Here is a 25432-nt window from a genome sequence, read left to right on the forward strand (position 1 = left end):
TGTTTTTTGAGACAGGCTTTCACTGTGTAGCCCTGACTGTCCTGGACTCACTTTGTAGACCAGGCTGGCCTCGAACTCACAGAGATCCGCCTGCCTCTGCCTCCCCAGTGCTGGGATTAAAGGCGTGCGCCACCATGCCCAGCTCTTAAAAACATATTTTTTTAAAAAAAATGTGTCCATTTATTTTATTTGTGTGTTTTGTCTACCTGTATGCCTGGACACTATGCACACACAGGGCAGGAAAAAAACATCCACTAAGCCATCTCTCCAGACCCTACTGAGCTCTGTCTACATTAGCATGTCCACTCTGCAGCACCACACAGACAAAAGCACGCACATTTCATTCCCAGGGCACTGAAGAGAGATCCGAGGGTAATTTGAACTACTCACAATTTCTACTTCCGAGGGTAATTTGAACTACTCACAATTTCTACTTTACTTTGTCTTTATGCCAGGAGATTTTGTTTTATTTTGGTTTTGTTTGTTTTCTTTGTGTCTCTTTGTGTAGCCCTGGATGTTCTTGAACTAGCTCTTTAGACCAGGCTGGCCTCGAACTCACAGAGTTCCTCCAGAGTGCTGGGATTCCGGCTCCGAAGACATGTGAATACATGTGTGGTGCACGTGGTGCCTCAAACTCACAGTGATCCACCTGCCTCTGCCTCCTGAGTGCTGGGATTACAGGTGTGCACTGCTCTGGGGCTGCTTTAGTTTTTTTTTTTTTTTCCGAGACAGGGTTTCTCTGTGTAGCCTTGGCTGCCTTGTACTCGCTTTGTAGACCAGGCTGTCCTTGAACTCACAGAGATCCACCTGCCTCTGCCTCCTGAGTGCTGGATTGAAGGCGTGCACCGCCACCACCACGCCTGGCCTGCTTTAGAATTCTTGACAGACAATTCTTTTCCTTCTGCATTTTGAAAAGCTCGCCACTTTCCTGGTCATAGTTTCTGGTGGGAGGTCAGCTTTCATTTGACTTGCTCCTCTACGGATGGCTCCGGATGGTTTTCTCAATTTTTCCTTTATCCACTGGTTATCCAGAGTTTAGCGGCGCCTCTGGGCACAGACTCCTTTAACTAGAGTTTCATAGCCCCGCGGCACCCCCCACCCCCACCCCCATCCCCCACGCCTCGCTCGCTCTTGGGCTGAATCCATCTTCTTCCCCTGAGAAGGTGAGGGGCTGGCAAGTGTGCTGACTCAGGAGCCTCCATTCCTGCTTCTAAGGACAGAAAACCTTCGCCTCTCGGAATGGCGGTCTGAAGAGTCTGTCCCTCACAAGCATTTGCTGAGGCGGGCATCCCTGGCAAACTGACAGATCGGAAAGCTGACATCAGGGAGTGCCAGCAATCCACGGGCAGGGACAACATCAGGTGACAGCGGCGGGTGGGGTGGATTTCGACCGGTACAGCGCTCGGTCTAGCATTCCCTGGGCCCTGGGTTCAATCCTTAGCGCTGCAATGAAATTCGGGGTGGTGATGCGTGCCTGTGATCCCAGCATTCGGGAAATGGAGATCATCCTTGGGTGTAAAGATATGGTGGACAGCGTGAGGAGAGAGAGAGAGAGAGAGAGAGAGAGAGAGAGAGAGAGAGAGAGAGAGAGAGAGAGAGAGAGAGAGAGAGAGAGAGAGAGAGAGAGAGAGAGAGAGAGAGAGAGAAAGAAGAAGGAGGAGGAGGGGAGCGGAAGGGGGAGAGGGAGGGGAGGGGGGAGGGGAGGGACAGAGAAGAAGGAGGGAGGGAGGCAGAGACAGAGCTACAGGGCGTGAGCGAGCGCTTTGGGGTTCTTTGGGTCAGTGCCTCACTCGAGTTCTACTCTGGGGAGGTAAGATTTGAACAAGAACCAAGCGTAGCAGGCAATCTAGTAGAGGCGCTGTATCTAGCCTAAACGTCAGAACGAATAGTTGGTTGTTTCCAGAAGTACTTTGACCTTGAAGGCGTCATTCAAAGTTTACAGAGACAAATAAACACGTTTTAGAGACAAAGAAAGACAGAAGGGGAAAAGGGTCTTCCCGATAGAAAAGGGGGAAGGGAAAAAGGATTAATCAGAGGCCGGTAGCGCCCCCTTGTGACGGTATTGAGGAATGGCCGATTAGTCTGAAAAACGTGGAAGAAATTAAAGTCTCTCTCTCTCTCTCTCTCTCTCTCTCTCTCTCTCTCTCTCTCTCTCTCTCTCTCTCTCTCTCTCCCTCCCTCCCTCCCTCCCTCCCCCTCTCTCTCCTCTCTCTCTTCTCCCTGCCCCTCTTTCTCTGACAAAAATGGGAAGAAAAGGGCTTAGTGTACTCCTTCAGCTTTTTTAAAGCTGAAGTATGGCTGTCTGTCACTTGGCCGCTCTCTGCTGCCTGGTATGCAGAGATTCGTGTCCGAGGCGCCCCTCCGGGATGCACAGTGCCTCTCTGTAGCTAGCCAGTTATAAAGTGCAGCCCTAGGCATGGCACGGGGCCCTGGTGACTCCAGAAAATACACTGTGTCGTATCTGGACCTTAACTTTGTCAAAAAGCCCTTTGTAGGACTCATTACAACTTAAAAAAAAAAAAAAGAAAGAAAAAAAGATAGTGGCGCTGCTTATGCTAGCAATCGATTTCAGGAAGTTTAGTATTAATCATGTTACTAAGATCCGTTACTAGCCAGAGGGTCAAGCTATCATAGGATGACATCATCAAATACTTAATGGACAAATTAAAAAAGGAGTATGTGTAAAGGACTACACACCCACCTAAATCCTCACGTACTATTTAGCTATGCTAACTAAATGTTAACATTTTTTTTTCAAATTTAAAGGATAATAATTTTTTTTCTGCTGCCCAAAAGCATTTGCCCTAGAGGAGATGCAACCTGAAGTAAGTGCTAAATAAAAGGATTTCTATTGCTGTGACGAAACACCATGACCAAAAAGCAAGTTGGGGAGAAAAGAGTTTATGTTTCCACGTTGCTGTTCATCACCAAAGGAAGCCAGAACAGGAACTCACACAAGGCAGGAACCAGGAGGCAGGAGCTGATGCAGAGGCCATGGAGGGTGCTGCTTACTGGTTCACTCAGTCTGCTTTTTTTTTTTTTTTTTTTTAATAGAACCCAAGTCCATCAGCCCGGGGATGGTCTGGCCCCTTCTGCTAATTAAAAAAATGCCTTTACGGCCTCATCTTATGAGGGCATTTTCTCAATCAAGTTTCCCTCCTGTCAGATACCTCTAGTTTGTGTGTCAAGTTGACACAAGACGAGAGGCAGCGCCAGCTCCAGCGGCTGGAGCAGATTGGCCTGTGGGCCCTGTCAGTTGGGGTCCTCGCGTTAGGTCTCGGGCAGAAGGGAATTCATGCTTCACTGCAGGGGCGTTTCTGGCAGTTAGAAAAAGACCTGCAGGGGGCTGGAGAGATGGCTCAGCACTGTCTGCTCCTCCAGAGGTCCTGAGTTCAATTCGCAGCAACCAGGCAGCGGCTCGCAACCATTTATAATGAGATCTGGTGCCCTCTGCTGGTGGGCAGGTGTATGTGCAAGCAGAACACTGTATATATAATAAATAAATCTTAAAAAAAAATCCTGCAGCCCTCAGGAACTTGAGAAACCGGTTCCCACCGGCCAAAAGGAGCCATTTCCCTGACCCCTGGCAGAAGAGACAGACCTAAGGCATATCAAAGCGTACGCAGGCTTCCAGGCTCCCTCAGCATCACAAGCGCATCTTGGACCTTCTCCTCCCAGAGCGGAAGTGTCACCCCCCCCCCCCGCAACCACCCCCCCCCCGTGCTGCTCCCTGCTCTCGCAGATAGTTCCGGCCATGCCCTGTGTATTTCTCTTTCTCTGTGCTCTGGACTCTCCCAGATGCTTCTGGATATTTTTCTCTCTCTTATTCACAACGGAACCTTCTCCCTCAATAATGGAGTGGCCACGCGGGCAGCATCTTTACCGCGGCTCCCCGAATACATCCGTTGACGTGTTGTGTCCACTTAAGAGAAACTAGGGTTGTCTGGGAAGAGGAGCCTCAACCGAGAAAAGGCCTGTATTTCTAAGGGTTTCTATTGTGTGGTAAAAAGCCACGACCAAAAGCAAATTGGGAAGCTGAGCGTGGTGGCGCACGCTTTTAATCCCAGCACTCGGGAGGCAGAGGCAGGTGGATCTCTGTGAGTTCGAGGCCAGCCTGGTCTACAATGAGAGTCCAGGACAGCCAAGGCTACACAGGGAAACCCTGTCTCGAAAAACAAAAACAAACCAAACCAAAACAAACAAAAAAAGAAAGCAGACTAAGCAATGGTCTTAGTTAGGGTTCTATTGCTGTGAAGAGACACCACCAGGGCCATGGCAACTCTTATAAAGGAAAACATTTGATTTGGGGTGGTGGTGGTGGTGGGTGGTATCTTACAGTTTCACAGGTTTGGTTCATTACTGTTAGGATGGGACATGTGGTGGCATGCAGGCAGACAGGTGCTGATGAGAGGGTTCTACATCTTCATGTGGAAAGGCATCAGGAAGGGACAGAGGCACACCAGGCTTAGCTTGAGCATCTGAGACGTCAACTCTGTCCCCACAGCGACTCACTTCCTCCAGCAAGGCCACGCCTCCTAACAGTGCCACTCCCTATGGGCCAAGTGTTCAAACACAGGAGTCTATAGGGGCCGTGCACCACCACAGGACTCTGTGAGGAGCAAGCCAGTACCCAGCACGCCTCCATGGCATCTGCTCCCATTTCCGTCGCCAGGTTCCTGCCTTGGTTTCCCTCGATGGACTGGGACGCAGGATATGTGAGCCAAAGGAACCCTTTCCTCCCCAAATTGCTTTTGGTCCTGGTCTTTATGAGAGTGATAGAACCCTGACTAGGACAGTGGGTGATTATCTTGAGTATTAATTAATGCGGGAGGGCCCAGCCAGCCCACTGTGGGCAGCACCATCCCTAGGCAGATGGTCCTGGGCTGAATAAGAAAACTACTTAAGCATGACTCTATGAGAAGGCCAGAGAGTGAGCCAAAAAACAGTATTCCTCCGTGGTTCCTGCCTTGATTTCTCTCAGTGAATGAACTATGACCTGGAAGTATTAGCTAAATAAATCCTTTTCTCCCCTAATTACTTCTTCTTCTTCTTCTTCTTCTTCTTCTTCTTCTTCTTCTTCTTCTTCTTCTTCTTCTTCTTCCTCCTCCTCCTCCTCCTCCTCCTCCTCCTCTTCCTCTCCTCTTCTTCCTCTTCTTCCTCCTCCTCCTCTCATCCTCCTCCTCTTCTCTTCTTTCTCTTCTTCCTCCTCCTCCTTCCCTCCTCCTCTTTCCCCTCCTCCTCTTCTTCCTTCTCCTCTTCCTCTCTTCCTCCCCTCTTCCTCCTCCTCCTTCTTCTTCATGGCATTTTGTCACAGTCACAAAAGGAAACTAGGATGATACATTAACTCCTTTTGCGACCAAATCCTAGACAAGAAGCAACTTTGTGAAGGGCCATGGTGGCACACACCTTTAATCCCAGCACTCAGGAGACAGAAGCAGGAGATCTGAGTTCGAGGTCAGCCTGGTCTACAGAGCAATTTCCAGGACAGCCAGCACCCACCCAGAGAAACCCTGTCTCCACAACCAAAAGCAAACCAACCAACCAAAGAAAAGAGGCAGCTTGGGCTAGGGACTCAGCTCAGCTGGTGGCTCTGTATACACAAAGCCTTGGGGTCTGTCCCCAGCCTATGCCAACCACAGGTGGCAGTGCATGCTGGCCATCCCAGCTCCTGTGGTGTGGCAGCAGAGGGATAAGTAGGAAGGGTCAAGCCATCCTCTGCTGCACAGTGAATTTGAGGTCAGTATGGGCTACCCAAGAGATTTTCTTTCTTTCTTTCTTTTTCTTTCTTTCTTTTTTAAAGAGAAGTTTATTTTGGGTTATGGTCCAGGTGACGTAGTCCATCGTGGTGGGAAGATGTGGCACACGGTGTGATGGTGAGCACATGCTGACCTGCTTACTGGCATCTCTGTGGCCTAGGAGTAGAGCTTGCTTAGGACACAGAAGCCTCCTCGTGTCTACGGTTCTATATCAGCTAGCTACGCCCCATGGTTCAAAAGGTCCCCCAGCACCTCCCCACACAGCGCCACCATCTGGGAACTAAGTGTCCAAACACACAAGCCTGTGGGGAACGTTTCACAGATGTTAACACCAGGCAAGAATTATGGCCGGGCGGTGGTGGCGCACGCCTTTAATCCCAGCACTCAGGAGGCAGAGCCAGGTGGATCGCTGTGAGTTCGAGGCCAGCCTGGTCTACAGTGCAAGTCCAGGACAGACAGGGCTACACAGAGAAACTCTGTCTCACCCCCCCCCCCCCCCACACACACAAAGAATTGTACCACTGAACTAACTCCTTAGCCTCTGGATAGTAATAATTAACAACAGCAATAATAACTATTATTATTATTTATTATTATTATTTTAGTTTTGGGTGTGCATATTTATGTGAGTGTGTAGTGTGTTTGCACAGATACAGTTGAGTGCAAGTGCACGGTGTGCATGAAGGTCCTGGGACAGTCTGAAGCATCAATCTTGCTTTCCACCTTGTTGGAAATGAGGTCTCTCCTGGTTCACTGCTGTGTCCACCAGCAGTGTACTCCTGACCCTCTTGCCTTCTAAAGGCTGATATAAGAGGTTTGTGCCATCAAAGCTAATAATTCCTTTTCTTTTACACTAACGACTCTTTGATGCCCCAACTAGTTGGCTCTTGAGTTCCCAGGAGTCTCTTGGCTCAGTTTCTTGTTTTACCCTAGGATCGCTGGGATTGCAGAGGCGAGCTGCACGTCTGGCTTTACATAGGCTCAGGGGTCCGAACTCAGGTCCTCACTCCGCAAACAACCAAGCTGTCTCCCCAGCTCTTGGTGTTTATAATGCTTATTTTTATTTTATGTGTATAGGTGGTCTGCCTGCATGTATGTCTATGCACCACATGTGTGCAGTGCTTTCAGAAACCAGAAGAGAGGGATAAATTCCCTGGAATTGGAGTTACAGACATGTGGAGCTGGGAATTGAACCCAGGCCCTCTGAAAGAGCAGCCAGTGGAGCCAGGGTGTGGTGGCGCACGCCTTTACTCCCAGCACTTGGGAGGCAGAGGCAGGTGGGTCTCTGTGAGTTTGAGCCCAGCCTGTGCTACAGAGTGAGTTCCAGGACAGCCAGAGCTGTTACACAGAGAAACCCTGTCTCGAAAAACCAAAAAAAAAAAAAAAAAAAAAAAAAAAAAAAAAAAAGATAGAAAGAAAGAAAGAAAGAAAGAAAGAGCAGTTAGCTCTCTTGACCACTGAGCCATCTCTCCAGCCCCTAGTTGTTTTTTTGGTTTGGGTTTGGGTTTTTTTGTTTTTTGTTTTTGTTTTGTTTTTTTTTTTTTTTTTTTTTTTTTTGGTTTTCTGAGACAAGGTTTCTCTGACCTTCGTAGACCAGGCTAGCCTTGAACTCCCAGCGATCCACCTGCCTCTGCCTCCTGAGTGCTGGGATTAAAGGCGTGCGCCACCATGCCTGGCTCTAGCCCCTAGTTTTTATTTCTGAAACAACAATAACAACAACAACAACAACAACAAACTCACTGTGTGACCCATGCTGGCCTCGAACTCCTGACCCTCCTGCCTTCTAAAGGCTGATATACGAGGTTTGTGCCATCAAGCTAATAATTCCTTTCCTTTTACACTAAAGACTGTTTGATGCTCTTTCCTGTATGTTCAGAGGGCTCCTCTTCCAGGAGGGCTCTTTGTCCTCTGAGATTCTCTCAGCCACCTGACCCCACAACTGTCTTTTATGACCAGGATCCACCCCACCCCTACACGGCTTGCTCATTTAATTAATATATCGCGGCAGCTCATGGCCAGCTTGGCAACCGGCCTAGCTATCCTAAGTTCAGAATGACTGGCTTTTATTGAATTTATTAGCATTGCTGTGGGCCAGAACAGACTCAGTTCCGGGCCTTGAGGTTTCAAGGTGTCCCGTCTGTGTGGAGTGGGGATAGAGGAGCGTGAGCCCCCGGGGTAGTGGTGAGGGGTGGGTAGGAAGGCAGAGGTGGGGGCAAAGTTCCTCTGTCCACTCTGTGCGACAGGCTATAGGTGCCAGCCAGGAGAGGGACGGCCTGGCACACTGAGGCCAGGAGCCAGGACTCATGGGGCCTGCTGGCTTCCATGGCCGCCCGTGGGTAGGAATCTGCTCTCAGGTAAGGACTCTGCTTCCTGGAGACAGACTTCGCTGGGTGGTTGGGTGGCTGCAGGTGGAGGGAGGGAGGGAGGGAGGGAGACAGACAGACAGACAGACAGACAGACAGACACAGAGAGAAAGACAGAGAGAGACAGAAAAAGACAGAGACACAGAGACAGAGACATAGTGGAGTCTGTACCAGGGAGAGACTGAGCTAGATGAGAGAGCGAGAGGGAGAGAGAGAAGAGAGGAAGAGAGAGAGAGACAGACAGACAGACAGACAGAGACAGAGACAGAGAGACAGACAGAGAGAGACAGAGAAAAGACAGAGACACAGAGACAGAGACATAGTGGAGTCTGTACCAGGGAGAGGGGAAGAGAGAGAGAGAGAGACAGACAGACAGACAGACAGACAGACAGACACAGAGAGAAAGACAGAGAGAGGCAGAAAAAGACAAAGACACAGAGACAGAGACATAGTGGAGTCTGTACCAGGGAGAGACTGAACTAGATGAGAGAGCGAGAGGGAGAGAGAGAAAGAGGGAAAGAGACAGACAGACAGACAGACAGAGACAGAGAGACAGACAGAGACAGACAGACAGACAGACAGAGACAGAGAGACAGAGAGCGAGTGCCTAAGAGAGATAGCTGAATGGGAGTGAGACAGGTTAGGGGTTGTCACAGCCCAGGGGTCCACACATCAGTGTGGGATGGGTATGAAATTTACATCTGTTGAGCATCTGAGCTGAAAGGGGCCTGATAATTGGCTCTATGGTCAAGAGAACATGGGCAGCTTTGAGGGCCTGAGCTCTGATCCCAGAACCACGTGACAAGCCAGACACGGGCTCGTGCAAGCCTGTACCCTCAGCCTTGTGGGATGAAGATGGAAGGGCTTCTGGAGCTTTATGGCTGCCCCTCCCCCCCCAAAAAAAGTGACTTTCAGATTCAGGGAGAGACCTTGCCTCAAATAAATAAGGTGGAGAGAGATCGGGATGATAGGTGGTGACCTTTGCCCTCTGTGCACGCGCAGGCATGGGCACCCACACAGACATGTGTGCATTGATCATACACATGCATACATGACACACACACACACATTTGCACACACACAGACATTGGGGTTGCTGAGTATTTTGATAAAGCAAAGTGCTCGAGGGTGAAGATGTAATTTTGTGATGGGTCCTTCGCAGAGACGAGGGCTCCCCCGCCCCAAGTCAGAGCTTCGTGGCTGACCTGAAGGTCCGGCAGACTCCAGGTCCTCTCAAGAGGCTAAGCTATCAGTTGTGTGCACAGATCCACCGTAAAGTTTGCTTCCTCCCAGAGGGGACTAAAGTCGGGATAGAAGAAGGAAGGGGGAGGACAGGCCGGGGACTTTCTCTAGAGGAGGGTCTTTCCCATCTAGGCAGGTGGGTGACGAGGTCCATCACTCCTGTGGGATCCGGGGTCCTAACCTCTAACTGCATTGGAGGCAGAGCGGTGCAGGTAGCAAAAGGGTCAGCACCATCACTGTAAATGCGTGCTAATAAGAGACTATGTTTGTGTCTCTAAGAGTCAAATCTAAGGGGTTGTGAGTGTTAAGAAACCAGTCTACCACTAAGCCATGCCCCCAGCCCCTCACTGGGGGATTCTAGGCAGGGGCTCTACCACTGAGCCACACCCCCAGCCCCTCACTGGGGGGATTCTAGGCAGGGGCTCTACCACTGAGCCACGCCCCCAGCCCCTCACTGGGGGATTCTAGGCAGGGGCTCTACCACTGAGCCACGCCCCCAGCCCCTCCCTGGGGGATTCTAGGCAGGGGCTCTACCACTGAGCCACGCCCCCAGCCCCTCACTGGGGGATTCTAGGCAGGGGCTCTACCACTGAGCCACGCCCCCAGCCCCTCACTGGGGGATTCTAGGCAGGGGCTCTACCACTGAGCCACACCCCAGCCCCTCACTGGGGGATTCTAGGCAGGGGCTCTACCACTGAGCCACGCCCCCAGCCCCACACTGGGGGATTCTAGGCAGGGGCTCTACCACTGAGCCACACCCCAGCCCCTCACTGGGGGATTCTAGGCAGGGGCTCTACCACTGAGCCACACCCCCAGCCCCTCACTGGGGGATTCTAGGCAGGGGCTCTACCACTGAGCCATGCCCCCAGCCCCTCCCTGGGGGATTCTAGGCAGGGGCTCTACCACTGAGCCACACCCCCAGCCCCTCACTGGGGGATTCTAGGCAGGGGCTCTACCACTGAGCCACGCCCCAGCCCCTCACTGGGGGATTCTAGGCAGGGGCTCTACCACTGAGCCACACCCCCAGCCCCTCACAGGGGGATTCTAGGTAGGGATTTTAGCCCTGAGCTGCAGCTCTAGGTCCTAGATGGTCTTAAAAAGTGAAGAAGGAGCTTCATGTGCCTTCCTTAGAGATAGAATGAATGGTAGAAGAGAGCACAGTAATAATTGGGACCTGGTAACAGCACTCTCACCCTCTGCGCTCTCTCTCTCTCTCTCTCTCTCTCTCTCTCTCTCTCTCTCTCTCTCTCTTACACACACACACACACACAAACACAATGTTTTTTACAAAACACAGGTTTCCCTGTATAGCCCTGGCTGTCCTGGAGCTTGCTCTGTAGACCATGCTGGCCTAGAGCTCACAGAGAGCCACCTGCCTCCGCTTCCCAAATGCTGGGACTAAAAGTGTGCACCACCACCGCCACCACCCGGTCCGTTTGCCTATATTTATTACTACACCTGGCACCACTCTAGATTGCAAAATGCCATGCCAAACTTGCCAGATGTGGAAACTGAGGGTTCAGAGAGAACGGGTGCATTTCCTCACATCACAGGGCCAGTAAGCGGGAAGGACATTAAGGCAGAAAGGGTTTATTTGGCTCACAGTTCAAGGGTCCAGTCCACCACGCGACAGGAGCACGAGGCAGCTGATCACATTATGCCAACAACCCATGAATGCTGTCCTCAGTTCCTTCCTCATTTTGAATCAGGATCCCAGCCCAAGGAATGGTGCCACCCACAGTGGACTGGTCTTCCTGCTTCCTAATGGAGATAATTCCCTACGGGCATGCCCTGTATCCCAGGTGATTTTAGATTTCAACAAGTTGACAGTTGAGATTAACCATGACAGTAATATGACCTCAGAGCTCATTCTGCAGAGGATGGTCTGGCAGCGGCTTTTCCATCTGCTCCTGTTCCTCCTCCGTCCACTTCCGCCTCTACACTGATCTTTCTTTTCCCTTCTCCATTTTGTTTTGTTGGTGTTTTTGTTTTTTTAGAGACAGGGTTTCTCTGTGTAGCCTTGCCTGTCCTGGACTCAATCTGTAGGCCAGGGTGACCTTGAACTCACAATGATCCACCTGCCTCTGCCTCCCAAATGCTGGGATTAAAGGTATGCACCACCACTACCCGGCTCTCTCCATTTTTTTTTTAAGCGATGGGAGTTAGGGTTCTGGGGTCTCCCTATGTAGACCAGGCAGGCCTTGAACTCACAGAGCTCTCCTTCCTGCCTCTGTCTCCTGAGCGCTGGGCTTAAAGGTGTGAGCCTTTGAGCCAGGCTTTGCTTTTGTTGTTGTTTGATTTCTGTTGTGAGACAGAGGCTTACTATGGGTGACAGGCTGGCTTCAAACGTGGGATCCTCCTGCCTCTGACACCCGAGTCCCAGGAGGGATTACAGGCCAGCCCCGCTCGGAAGACGGAACAACGATATCTCTCCTTCCCTCAGTGTCTCTCCTCTCTCCCCTCGCAGCTTCTCTTCTGACCGCGTGGAACCCTCCAGCCGCTGCCCGCTTCACCCGCCACGCTGACCTGCTTAGCAACCCCGAAAGGGAGAGAGGTACGCTGCCTTTGGATGCTCTTCCCAGACAGCCCCCGACTCACGGCGGGTTGCGTGATGAGAGCACAAAACGAGCTCACGCTCGATGATGCGTCTGTGTTTACAGAGTGCCTTACTTAATTAAGGGTTCTATGGCTGTAATCAAACCAGCTAGCCCAACGAGTCCCATGTTAACACGTCACTACTCAACGAGAAGCAGCCCTTTTTCTATTTGCCCCCGAGATAGCATTGTTGATCCTAAGTCCAGTGTGCAGCTCAACGTCACGCTTCTTGGGCTTATGATCTCCTAGGCTCCGGAGGCTAAGCACAGCTCACACAGCACATCTCTCAGGCTCAGGCCAGCTCCCCTCCGCGGCAGTTACTCTTCTGGGCAGCCATCCCATAGTACTAGGATCTCCAAAACGCTACGGTCTTCTGTTGCAACTGGGTTATATTTTCGCCAGTAGCTTCTTCTGAGCTCTCTTCAGGAACTCGAACACTGCCACCCCCCCCACCCCCACCCCACTTTTCTCCGGGACTCCCTCAATCCTGGGGTTTTGGCTGCAGCTGAGGCTACACTTTGACTTAGTGGCCTCTCCTGGGCAGCCTCCAGCCCTGCCATACAGTTGCCAAGCCTTAACCTGCTCTCTTTGACCTCTCCACGCCTACAAAACCAGTACTGCCCGGGTGACTCTTCCCAAGATCAACTATCAGCATGAGCCGCAGCCTCAGACCCCTCTGGACAGCAGCTCCTGTGTGCTGACCCTAAGTTAACACTTTGCACATTTCTACCTCAACCATGCTGGTCTCCTCTTGATTCTTCAGCCCCAGCTGACCAGCATCTACCGCCGTCCCAGTAAAGCAAAAGTTTCAAGTTAGTGGTTCTTAAGTCAACATGGTGAATGACCCCAATAGAGTCTTTAAAAAACAAACAAAAACAACAACAACAACAACAACAACAACAAAAAACAAGACAGGGTTTCTCTGTGTAGCCCTGGCTGTCCTGGACTCTCTTTGTAGACTAGGCTGGCCTTGAAGTCACAAAGATTTCCCTCCTGAATGCTGGGATTAAAGGCATATGCCACCACCGCCCGGCTGATAAGAGTCTTTAATGGACTTTCAAACTTTCCCTCGGAAACTTCCCAAGGCAGGCTCTTACAGTCTTCCCTTCTCTCAGCATGAGCTTCTAAGTTCCACAGCTAGTTACTGAGCTCTGAGAACTCAATGGCTTTTCTTTTTTCTTTCTTTTTTTTTTCTTTTTTGAGGCAGGGTTTCTCTGTGCAGCCTTGGCTGTCCTGGAACTCACTTTATAGGCCAGGCTGGCCTCGAACTCACAGATCAATGGCTTTTCTAACCCAAAGTCCCAGAGTCCTTCCACCTTCCTCCACCAAAAACGTGATCAGGTCTGTCACAGCAATATCCCAGGGCCCAGTACTAATTTATGTCTTAGTTAAGGTTTTCTATAAAGAATCTTAGGGCATGTCTTAGTCACTGTTCTATTGTTGTGAAAAGATACTGATGTGTCCTGGTCCACGGGACAAATCGGGGTTCACCTGAAAGAGGGAGTGGGGATTGAAAGTGGGGTTACAGAGATGCAAGAAATAATGAGTCAAGTCTGGAAATTTCTGATCGAGACTCACTTTAATGCTGGCGCCCTCTTCTGGTGGGCGGGCATACATGAAGGTGAATTATTTATTTATTTATTTATTTATTTATTTATTTATTATGTATAAGCACTTTGCCTGCATGTACACCTGCACACCAGAAGAGGGCGCCAGATCTCACTATAGATGGTTGTGAGCCACCACGTGGTTGCTGGGAATTGAACTCAGGACCTCTGGAAGAGCAGTCAGTGCCCTTAACCTCTGAGCCATTTCTCCAGCCCCTGGAGACTGTTTTTTTGTTTGTTTGTTTTTATTTAGACCACCACAGGGAGGAAAAGGTTTATTTGGCTTACATATCCCGGGTCACAGTCCACTGAAGGAACTCAAGGCAGAAACTCAAATATTTCAAGACCCTGGAGGCAGGAGCATCCCAGAGGCCATGGAAGAGTGCTGCTTACTGGATGGTTCCCAGTGGGCCCGCTCAGCCTGCTTTTATACAGATGCCGGGACTACCAGCCTGCAGGGGAGACACAGCCTACAGTATGCCGAGCCTCCCCACATCAGCCATCAGTCAGGAAAACATGCCACAGACTTTCCCACAGGCCAGCCCGGCGGGGACATTCCCTCAGTTGGATAGCTGAGTTTCCCTCTTCCCAAACAGCTCTCGCTTGTGTCAAGTTGACATACAACGGAGATGCCTCTCTCTGGGTTCCATACATGTTCCGGTCTCCTTTCTGGTGCTGTACTGAAACACTCTGACCAAAAGCAGATCCAGGGAGGGAAGGGTTAATTCCACCTTAACATTTCTAGGGCCTACTCCTTCATTGGTGGAAGTTGGGGGGCTCAGAACTTAAGGCAGAAACCTGAAGCCAGGAGTCATGTGCTTCCCTGCAATATTACCCCTGATTGGGGGAACTCACTGAGCCAAAAAAAAGTACAGCAGGAACCATAGAGGAATGCTGCTCGGCTCACCCATAGGCTCAGGCGTGGCTGGCTTTTTTTTTTTTTTATGTAGCCCAGGACCACCTGATTAGGGAATTGTGCCACTCACAGTGGGCTGTGCCCTCCTGCATCAATTAAAACCTACAAGATAATCAACCTCTCATAGACATATCTACAGACCAATCTGATAAAGGCAATTGATTCAGTTAAGACTCTTTGCAGATGATTCTAGGCCATGTCGAGTTGATAGTTAATGCTAAATAGGGCAGTAGCCAAGGTTCCCAAGAGGAGACATGTGATTGGTTTAGCTAGGTTCTTGTGAGGGCTGGTCCAGTCAGTCATGTTGAAGGCAGCAGTAAAGGGATGGACTGTAGCTGTCATGGCTGCAGGTAATGCAGAGGTTGGCTAAGAAATGGCTAGGGGCCCTTGCTGTTGTTAGGAGTTGGGTTCTCGGGGACTGGAGAGATGGCTCAGAGGTTAAAAGCACCGGCTGCTCTTCCAGAGGTCCTGAGTTCAATTCCCAGCAACCACATGGTGGCTCACAACCATCTATAATGAGTTTTGGCGCCCTCTTCTGGCCTGCAGGTGAACATTGTACATAATAAATAAATATATATATATATATATATATATATATATATATATATATATATATATAAAGAAAGAGTTGGGTTCTCAAGCTGGGCAGTGGTGGCGCACCCCTTTAATCCCAGCACTCGGGAGGAAAAGGCAGGTAGATCTCTGTGAGTTTGAGGCCAGCCTGGTCTACAGAGCGAGTTCTAGGACAGCCAGGGCTGGAACTACATCCCTACAAAGAAACATTGACTTGAAAACAACAACAACAACAACAACAACAACCAAAGTTTGCTTCTCTTTTGCATCAACATAGAATGGCCTTGTGTATTAGTTATATTCAAGACTTATTTTTACACGTGTGTGTGTCCACCTATGGTGCCCAGAGGAGAATATCAGATCCCTTGGAGCTGGAGTTCCAGGTGGCTGTGAGATGCCCGATGTGGGTGCTGGGAATTAAATTCAGGTCCTCTGCAAGGGCAGCTGGTGATCTTAACCACTGAGCCATCTCTCTCTCTCTCTCTCCAGACTCAGTTGCTTTCCTTGTGACGGTAACAGTTGAAGGGAGGAAGGGTTTATTTTAGCCCAGACGTAAGGAGATCCAGCCCGCTGTGGTAAGAGGGGCATGGAAGCAGGGGGCAACTGTTTCTCACACATCGGCAGAGCCGAGACAGTTCTGGAAGGAGGAGGGGCCAAGCTGTAATCCTTAAAGCTACTCTCCCAGGGTTTCACCTCCACCCACCCAACCACACAGCCTCTCAGCTCACATCAGCAGCTGGGGCCCAGGGACTGTGGGAGACATCCTGATGTCCCCTGACATGCCCCTCACCCTCTGCATCGTCTCCACGGTCCCGTTCAATGGTTCCAAGAGAACTGAAAGAGGATGCGAAAGTTCACCCCATTGGCGCTGGGGAGACGGGCCAGCGTTAAGGGCGCTTGTTGCTCTTGCAACGGCCACGACGTCAGTTCCCAGCACCCACACAGCAGCTGACAACCGCCTGTAACTTCTGCTCCAAGGAAGTCCAGCGCCCTCTCCTGGCCTCCACAGGCACTGCACACATGTGTGCTTATAACCACACACAGAGGAATACACATGAAAAAAGAAACCTTTTTTTTTGAAGTTCACACATAGTTCAAGCATACTGGTGTTAGACTGGACACCCAGTGATTCTAGTCCATCTCCAGGATGTCTTTTTGGCCATTCTAATCCTTTCCAGACTCCTCAGATCCTTCTGTGACTATCCTGCTCTTCTAAGTGTGTCTCTCTGCCCTGCTGCCATTACTTCTTCCTCTCACTCTCTGCAGCTCCACTGGACAAGCCCACCCTCTCAGCCATGCAGAGCACTGTCACGGAGCAGAGGGAAATGGCCATCTTCTACTGTGACACCAAGGCTGACAATGCCACCATCCACTGGGTCGTCAACAACTCTCCCCTCGTGTTGAAGGAGAGCATGATGCTGTCTGCAGATGACAAGACCCTCACCATCCTCACCGTTGACCGAGGGGACGCAGGGTCTTACCAGTGCAACGTGTGGCGTGACGCTGAGGTTCGGAGAAGTAACGTCGCCATGCTGGGTGTGAACTGTGAGTCTTCCGGTTTCCTTTATTCATTGCTGACGCTCACTTCCTTGGCACCCACATTCAGTCCCATGCTCTAAAATGGCGCCTCTTAAATGAAAGTGGGGTCTAGAAGTAAAGACTTTGTCTAGAACATGAGGCCCTGGATTTGATCCAAAGCATGTCCCCATAGGACAGAAAACAAATGTAGGCTTTAAGCAGGAAACTGATATTCGTATAGGATTCAATCAGAAATATCCAATGTAGTAAATTAAAACCCATGTTTCTAAACAATACTTCTATAAAAAAAAAGCCACCTCCATCAGATCACCACCTCCATCAGATCCCCACCTCCATCAGATCCTCACCTCCATCATATCCCCTCCTCCATCAGATCCTCACCTCCATCAGATCCCCACCTCCATCAGATCCTCACCTCCATCAGATCCTCACCTCCATCAGATCCCCACCTCCATCATATCCCCTCCTCCATCAGATCCCCACCTCCATCAGATCCTCACCTCCATCAGATCCCCTCCTCCATCAGATCCCCACCTCCATCAGATCCTCACCTCCATCAGATCCTCGCCTCCATCAGATCCTCACCTCCATCAGATCCTCACCTCCATCAGATCCTCACCTCCATCAGATCCCCTCCTCCATCAGATCCCCGCCTCCATCAGATCCCCACCTCCATCAGATCCTCACCTCCATCAGATCCCCACCTCCATCAGATCCTCACCTCCATCAGATCCCCTCCTCCATCAGATCCTCACCTCCATCAGATCCTCACCTCCATCAGATCCCCACCTCCATCAGATCCTCACCTCCATCAGATCCCCACCTCCATCAGATCCTCACCTCCATCAGATCCTCACCTCCATCAGATCCCCACCTCCTTCAGATCCCCACCTCCATCAGATCCTCACCTCCATCAGATCCCCACCTCCATCAGATCATCACCTCCATCAGATCCTCACCTCCATCAGATCCTCACCTCCATCAGATCCTCACCTCCATCAGATCCCCTCCTCCATCAGATCCCCACCTCCATCAGATCCCCACCTCCATCAGATCCTCACCTCCATCAGATCCTCACCTCCATCAGATCCCCACCTCCATCAGATCCTCACCTCCATCAGATCCCCACCTCCATCAGATCCTCACCTCCATCAGATCCTCACCTCCATCAGATCCCCTCCTCCATCAGATCCTCACCTCCATCAGATCCCCTCCTCCATCAGATCCCCACCTCCATCAGATCCTCACCTCCATCAGATCCTCACCTCCATCAGATCCCCACCTCCATCAGATCCTCACCTCCATCAGATCCTCACCTCCATCAGATCCTCACCTCCATCAGATCCCCTCCTCCATCAGATCCCCACCTCCATCAGATCCCCACCTCCATCAGATCCCCACCTCCATCAGATCCTCACCTCCATCAGATCCCCACCTCCATCAAATCCTCACCTCCATCAGATCCTCGCCTCCATCAGATCCTCACCTCCATCAGATCCTCACCTCCATCAGATCCTCACCTCCATCAGATCCCCACCTCCATCAGATCCTCACCTCCATCAGATCCTCACCTCCATCAGATCCTCACCTCCATCAGATCCCCTCCTCCATCAGATCCCCACCTCCATCAGATCCCCACCTCCATCAGATCCTCACCTCCATCAGATCCTCACCTCCATCAGATCCTCACCTCCATCAGATCCCTTCCTCCATCAGATCCCCACCTCCATCAGATCCCCTCCTCCATCAGATCCCCACCTCCATCAGATCCCCACCTCCATCAGATCCTCACCTCCATCAGATCCCCACCTCCATCAGATCCCCTCCTCCATCAGATCCCCACCTCCATCAGATCCTCACCTCCATCAGATCCCCACCTCCATCAGATCCTCACCTCCATCAGATCCCCACCTCCATTAGATCCTCACCTCCATCAGATCCCCTCCTCCATCAGATCCTCACCTCCATCAGATCCCCTCCTCCATCAGATCCCCACCTCCATCAGATTCTCACCTCCATCAGATCCTCACCTCCATCAGATCCTCACCTCCATCAGATCCCCACCTCCATCAGATCCCCACCTCCATCAGATCCTCACCTCCATCAGATCCCCTCCTCCATCAGATCCCCACCTCCATCAGATCCCCACCTCCATCAGATCCTCACCTCCATCAGATCCCCTCCTCCATCAGATCCTCACCTCCATCAGATCCTCACCTCCATCAGATCCCCTACTCCATCAGATCCCCACCTCCATCAGATCCCCACCTCCATCAGATCCTCACCTCCATCAGATCCTCACCTCCATCAGATCCTCACCTCCATCAGATCCTCACCTCCATCAGATCCCCTCCTCCATCAGATCCTCACCTCCATCAGATCCTCACCTCCATCAGATCCTCACCTCCATCAGATCCTCACCTCCATCAGATCTCCTCCTCCATCAGATCCTCACCTCCATCAGATCCTCACCTCCATCAGATCCTCACCTCCATCAGATCCCCTCCTCCATCAGATCCTCACCTCCATCAGATCCTCACCTCCATCAGATCCTCACCTCCATCAGATCCCCTCCTCCATCAGATCCTCACCTCCATCAGATCCCCACCTCCATCAGATCCCCACCTCCATCAGATCCTCACCTCCATCAGATCCTCACCTCCATCAGATCCCCTCCTCCATCAGATCCTCACCTCCATCAGATCCTCACCTCCATCATATCCTCACCTCCATCAGATCCTCACCTCCATCAGATCCCCACTTCCATCAGATCCTCACCTCCATCAGATCCTCACCTCCATCAGATCCTCACCTCCATCAGATCCCCTCCTCCATCAGATCCCCACCTCCATCAGATCCTCACCTCCATCAGATCCTCACCTCCATCAGATCCTCACCTCCATCAGATCCCCTCCTCCATCAGATCCTCACCTCCATCAGATCCTCACCTCCATCATATCCCCACCTCCATCAGATCCTCACGTCCATCAGATCCCCACTTCCATCAGATCCTCACTTCCATCAGACCCCCTCCTCCATCAGATCCGCACTCCCTTGGAATTGAATGGAGAAGAATGCAATACTTAGAGTGTTAAGTGATCTGATGCTGATTCTAAGGTCTCTGCCATACTTTCCCCCACCCTCTCAGATGGTCCTGACCCTGTGACAATCAAGCTGGACTCCGGAGTAGCCACTGGGGATGTGGTTGAGGTGATGGAAGGCCACCCTGTGAACTTCTGGGTGGAAACACAGTCTTGCCCTACCCCTGCTTATACCTGGTACCTCCCCACTGACTCCATCCAGTCCCCCACCACAGGGACACTCACTATCCCTGGCGTGTCCAGGGAACATGAAGGCGTGTACAGGTGCCTGGTGAACAACAGTGTCACCAGGTTGTCCCGACTGGGTGTTGTTCAAGTCCAAGTGCTTGGTGAGTGTTATTTTCTGGTTTCTCTTTGTGTCTTTACGGATCAGAAGCTGAGGTTTCACATGGGACCAGAGATTTAATCTGGGATTTGGGGTATTCTGTGGTTACCTGGGTGCATTCAGAGTCTAGGTGATGTTTTATTTTATTTTATTTTTTCGGTTTTTCAATGCAGGATTTCTCTGTGTAGCTTTGCTGTCCTGGACTCACTTTGTAGACCAGGCTGGCCTCAAACTCACAGCGATCCACCTGCCTCTGCCTCCCGAGTGCTGGGATTAAAGGCGTGTGCCACCACCACCTGGCTTTCTAGGTGATGTTTTAAAGAAACAGAGATAGCAGTCACATTCTCAAGGAAAAGCTAAGCCGCAGAGTCAACCCTCCATGCCATACACACACCTCAGTATTTGAGGAGGAGGCAGAGGTCGGATGACTTTCCATGTGGTGGGTCGCAGAGCAGGCCTGTTACCTCAGGGAAGGACACAGCTCCAGCCTGCCACATCTTCAAGACCTTCTTGGCTCTCCGTGGGTGTCCATGGTTTGATTCTCTGAATAGGAAGGAGTTGTTTGTCTTTCTAGACAAATTAACACAGCCCTCACTCCATATACACTAGAATAGTGATTATGTGCTCAGGCTGCTCTCACACATGCAACAGACACACGCAACTTGTAGACATACACACAACACACAGTACCTGAGGCATACAACACACTCAGGGAAGATACAAATACCTACAACACATGCATAATGGATACGTATACTCAGTACAAAATTCAGAGCAAGCACATCAAAGACATACAACGCATACACATACAGTAGACACTGACCCACACGCACACATGATCTATTTTAAATGTGTGTGCATGTTTTGTGTACAGGCATGGATATGCACCATGTAGATGCAGTACCTGTAGAGGCCAGAAGGGGGAATCAGATCCCCTGGAACTGGAGTTACAGATGATTGTGAGCTTCTGTGTGGGTGCTAAGGACCGAACCCAGCTCCTCCGCAAGCGTAGCCAGGGCTCTTAACCACTGATTTACCTCTCCAGCCCCAGCCACTCATATGTATGACCTATATATGACACATGGCACATGTACACAGCACAGATATGCATGTATCACATACAACACATGTGGAATAATACCGAAGCTCACGGCACACTTACATAAAACACATAAACATGCACACGACATGAATACACATCAGAGACACTCAGCATCCACTCCAAATCACAACCACTCAAATCTCTGACATTTAAGACATAAAACATAGCCAGGCATGGCGGCGCATGCCTTTAATCCCAGCACTAAGGAGGCAGAGGCAGGAGGGTTGCTGTGAGTTCGAGGCCAGCCAGCCAAACAAAAATACATAAAACATAAAAAAAAATATATAAGTTAGCTGGGCATGGTGGCACACTTTAATTCCAGCATTCAGGAGTCAGAGGCAGGTGGGTCTCTATGAGTTCAAGGCCAGCCTGGTCTACGTAGCGAGTTGCAGGACATAAAAGAGAGATCCTGTCTCAAACCCTTCTCCCCATAAAAAACATACAAACCTATTTCACAACCTCCATATGTGTAAAACCGATACAAACTATACAGACAGACTCGACATGTACTCTCAGCTTTTGGATTGTAAGTTGAAGGATGGGTGGGAAATGGCTCAAGGCATCAAGCATTTGCTGGAAGACCTGAGTTTGATCCTTAGAACCCACGAAGAGGGAAAAAGAGTCAACCCTGCAGAATTGTCCTCTGACCTTCACATACACAGCGTCATATGCCTGCCCCATATGCCATATACATGCATACATAATACTGACTGACTGTGTACATGCATGCATAATATTAATTGACTGTATACACATGTACATAATATTGATTGACTGTGTGTGTGTGTGTGTGTGTATGTACATGTGCCACAGTGTAGGTCGCAGTGTAGGTCGCAGAACAGGTTGGCTTATTCCTTTCACCATTTGAGCCCTGAAGATCACACTCAGGTCATTAGACTTGCAGGAAAGAAGGACGTCCCTTTACCCACTGAGCCATGTCGCCACCTGAATAAAACAAATTAAAAAACAAACCTTCAAGGCTACATAGTTCAAGGCCAGTGTGTGTAACTAAGTGAGACCCTGCCTCAGAATACCACTGAGTTCAATGATCCCTGGTAAAGTGCCTGACTACAATCCCCGAGTGAGGGGCTGGGGGTGTGGCTCAGTGGTAGAGCCCCTGCCTAGAATCCCTCAGTGAGGGGCTGGGGGTGTGGCTCAGTGGTAGAGCCCCTGCCTAGAATCCCTCAGTGAGGGGCTGGGGGTGTGGCTCAGTGGTAGAGCCCCTGCCTAGAATCCCTCAGTGAGGGGCTGGGGGTGTGGCTCAGTGGTAGAGCCCCTGCTTAGAATCCCTCAGTGAGGGGCTGGGGGCATGGCTCAGTGGTAGAGCCCCTGCCTAGAATCCCCCAGTGAGGGGCTGGGGGTGTGGCTCAGTGGTAGAGCCCCTGACTAGAATTCCCCAGTGAGGGACTGGGGGTGTGGCTCAGTGGTAGAGCCCCTGACTAGAATCCCCCAGGGAGGGGCTGGGGGTGTGGCTCAGTGGTGGAGCCCCTGCCTAGAATCCCCCAGTGAGGGGCTGGGGGTGTGGCTCAGTGGTAGAGCCCCTGCCTAGAATCCCCCAGTGAGGGGCTGGGGGTGTGGCTCAGTGGTAGAGCCCCTGCCTAGAATTCCCCAGTGAGGGACTGGGGGTGTGGCTCAGTGGTAGAGCCCCTGCCTAGAATTCCCCAGTGAGGGGCTGGGGGTGTGGCTCAGTGGTGGAGCCCCTGCCTAGAATCCCCCAGTGAGGGGCTGGGGGCGTGGCTCAGTGGTAGAGCCCCTGCCTAGAATCCCCCAGTGAGGGGCTGGGGTGTGGCTCAGTGGTAGAGCCCCTGCCTAGAATCCCCCAGTGAGGGGCTGGGGGCGTGGCTCAGTGGTAGAGCCCCTGCCTAGAATCCCCCAGTGAGGGGCTGGGGTGTGGCTCAGTGGTAGAGCCCCTGCCTAGAATCCCCCAGTGAGGGGCTGGGGATGTGGCTCAGTGGTAGAGCCCCGGCTTAGAATCCCCCAGTGAGGGGTTTGGGGCGTGGCTTAGTGGAAGAGCACTCATTTAGGATTTAGGAGGCCCTATGTTGAGTTCCTGATACCACAAAACAAACAGCAAAAAAATATATGAACTCAGGCAATATACGTATGCATACCAGACATATAGCAGTCTTCCACAAAGCATGTAAGAAACACTGAATATGTACCATGACATATACAATATCACAGATATGGAAGATACACCCAGATACAAGATTGTGTGTGTGTGTGTGTGTGTGTGTGTGTGTGTGTGTGTGTAACATGGAGTGTATGCGCATGCTGCTCATACACTTCACATTCACAATCCACCACATAGAGCAGGTACAAAAACAGCAGTCCTTACAAAACACACTCAAATCTCACATACTCTTTTTCGAGGCAGGGTTTTCCTGTGTAGCCTTGGCCATCCTGGATTCACTTTGTAGACCAGGCTGGCCTCGAACTCACAGAAATCTGCCCGCCTCTGCCTCCCGAGTGCTGGGATTAAAGGCGTGCACCACCATGTCTGGCCACTTAACATTCTTTTTTTAAATATTTTATTTAATTTTTAATTTATGTGCATTGGTGTGAGGGTGTCAGATCTTAGAGTTACAGACAGTTGTGAGCTGCCATGTGGGTGCTGGGAATTTAACCCGGGTCCTTTGGAAGAGCAGGCATTGCTCTTAACCACTGAGCCATCTCTACAACCCCAAGAAACTTTGTTTTGTTTTCAGAGCTGAGGAGTGAACCCAGGACTTTGTGCTTGCTAGGCGAGCGCTCTACCACTGAGCTAAATCCCCAACCTTCACTTAACATTCTTACACTACGTTCTTGAATGCCTGTTCATCCACAGAAGCCACCTGTGTCCCACAATATTCAGTATGTGGTCTAGTAGCAAACAAAAGCATGTACACACACACACACACACACACACACACATACACACACACACACACACACACTGGAAAATGCAGGGTGGTTTTTGCTTTTGTTGTTTTGAGACAGGGTTTCACTATGCAGCCCCGCTGGCCTGTAACTGGCTATGCAGACTAGGCTGGCCTTGGGATCACATAGATCCTCCTGCCTTCCAAGTGCTGGGATCAAAGGAGTGTACCACTACTGCTATTGAGGCATCTTAGGAATCCTTGTTCCTGAGCCTGCATCCCCGTGTGTTTCCAGAAAAAGTGACTGCACCCTCTATCGAGTTCCCAGCCTTGGATCTTGTGGAGAATGAAACCTCTGTGTCTCTGACCTGCAAAACCAGCCACCAGGGGGTCGATGTCCAATGGTTTCTGAGGGGTCAGCCCCTCAGGACTAGTGAGCACCTAACACTGTCACCCCAAAACAGAACTCTGACCATCCACGGCCTTCAGAGAGATGACACTGGGCCCTATGAGTGTGAGGTGTGGAACTGGGGTAGTCGGGCACGCAGTGCTCCTCTGAGGCTCACCGTCAACTGTGAGTAGTGGGGTCTGGGCCTTCACCTCCCTTCCTTCCTCCTTTCCCTACCACCACCTTTAAGAAGTCTGTTCTTTCTGGGCACAGTGGTACATACCCATAATCCCAACATAGGAGAGGCTGAGGCAGGGGGATTGCAAATTTGATGTGAGCAATGATCTGAAAAGAGAAATACATAAAAGCAGCAACAAAGGGGGGGGGGAGATGAAAAGAAAGGAAAAGAGAAGGAAAGAAAAGAGAAAGCCTTACCTTTTAGTTGTTTATCCCATCACACAGTAGTCCTCGACCTGTGTGTTATAACTTTTTTATTAACCTTCTAACTCCAAAATATTTACACTGTGCTTAACAACAGTAGCAAAATTACAGTTATGAAGTAGCAATGAAAATAATTTTGTGGTTGTGGGGTCACCACAACATGGGGGACTGTATTAAAGGGTCACAGCATTAAGAATACTGAGAACCACTTAATTTAAACCCTTGTTGATGCTCTTTTTTAACTCTATTTTATTTTGGGGGGTATTGAAGCCTCTACCTCCCTTCTGCCACCTCCTTAACTGTGGGTAAGAGAGGGAGAAGGCTAGGGAGAGAGGGGGCGCAGACCCCTTTACTTCTCCTGGCTGTTTAGAGTCAACTGGGTTCCTTTGGCACAATGCCAATATCCGTCAACAGCAAATACAGCAAGCGGTTTCCTCTGAGCTGCTGTGTTGAAACATCTCTCTCCGTCCACCATACCATCCGTCTCTGGCCTCTCCAAACTGTTACATACCACATGCTGCCACTGCATACCACACGTTCTCTCTCCAGGCTCTCCTATTTATCCTCCTTAGAGTCCTAGACCACGCCCCTCCCCATGCCGCACGAGGCAGGCCGTTACCAGCTGG

General features: G+C 50.7%; 1 protein-coding gene across 2 annotated transcripts in view; it reads left to right on the forward strand.

The window, feature by feature from the left end:
- Positions 1 to 1112: 1112 nt before the first annotated feature.
- The window catches only part of CEACAM20 (CEA cell adhesion molecule 20), a 35681-nt gene continuing 11361 nt past the window's right edge, over positions 1113 to 25432 (forward strand). For both annotated transcript variants that reach the window (XM_084771408.1, XM_084771409.1), the window contains exons 1-5: positions 1113 to 1361; positions 11829 to 11915; positions 16319 to 16597; positions 19740 to 20021; positions 24273 to 24551. In XM_084771408.1, coding sequence (XP_084627534.1) covers positions 16348 to 16597; positions 19740 to 20021; positions 24273 to 24551 — 811 coding nt within the window. In that variant the 5' untranslated portion in view covers positions 1113 to 1361; positions 11829 to 11915; positions 16319 to 16347. The remainder of the gene's footprint in view (positions 1362 to 11828; positions 11916 to 16318; positions 16598 to 19739; positions 20022 to 24272; positions 24552 to 25432) is intronic.

This window comes from Acomys minous (genome assembly GCF_964271855.1).
Source record: "Acomys minous genome assembly, chromosome: 20".
Taxonomy (NCBI): Eukaryota; Metazoa; Chordata; class Mammalia; order Rodentia; family Muridae; genus Acomys; species Acomys minous.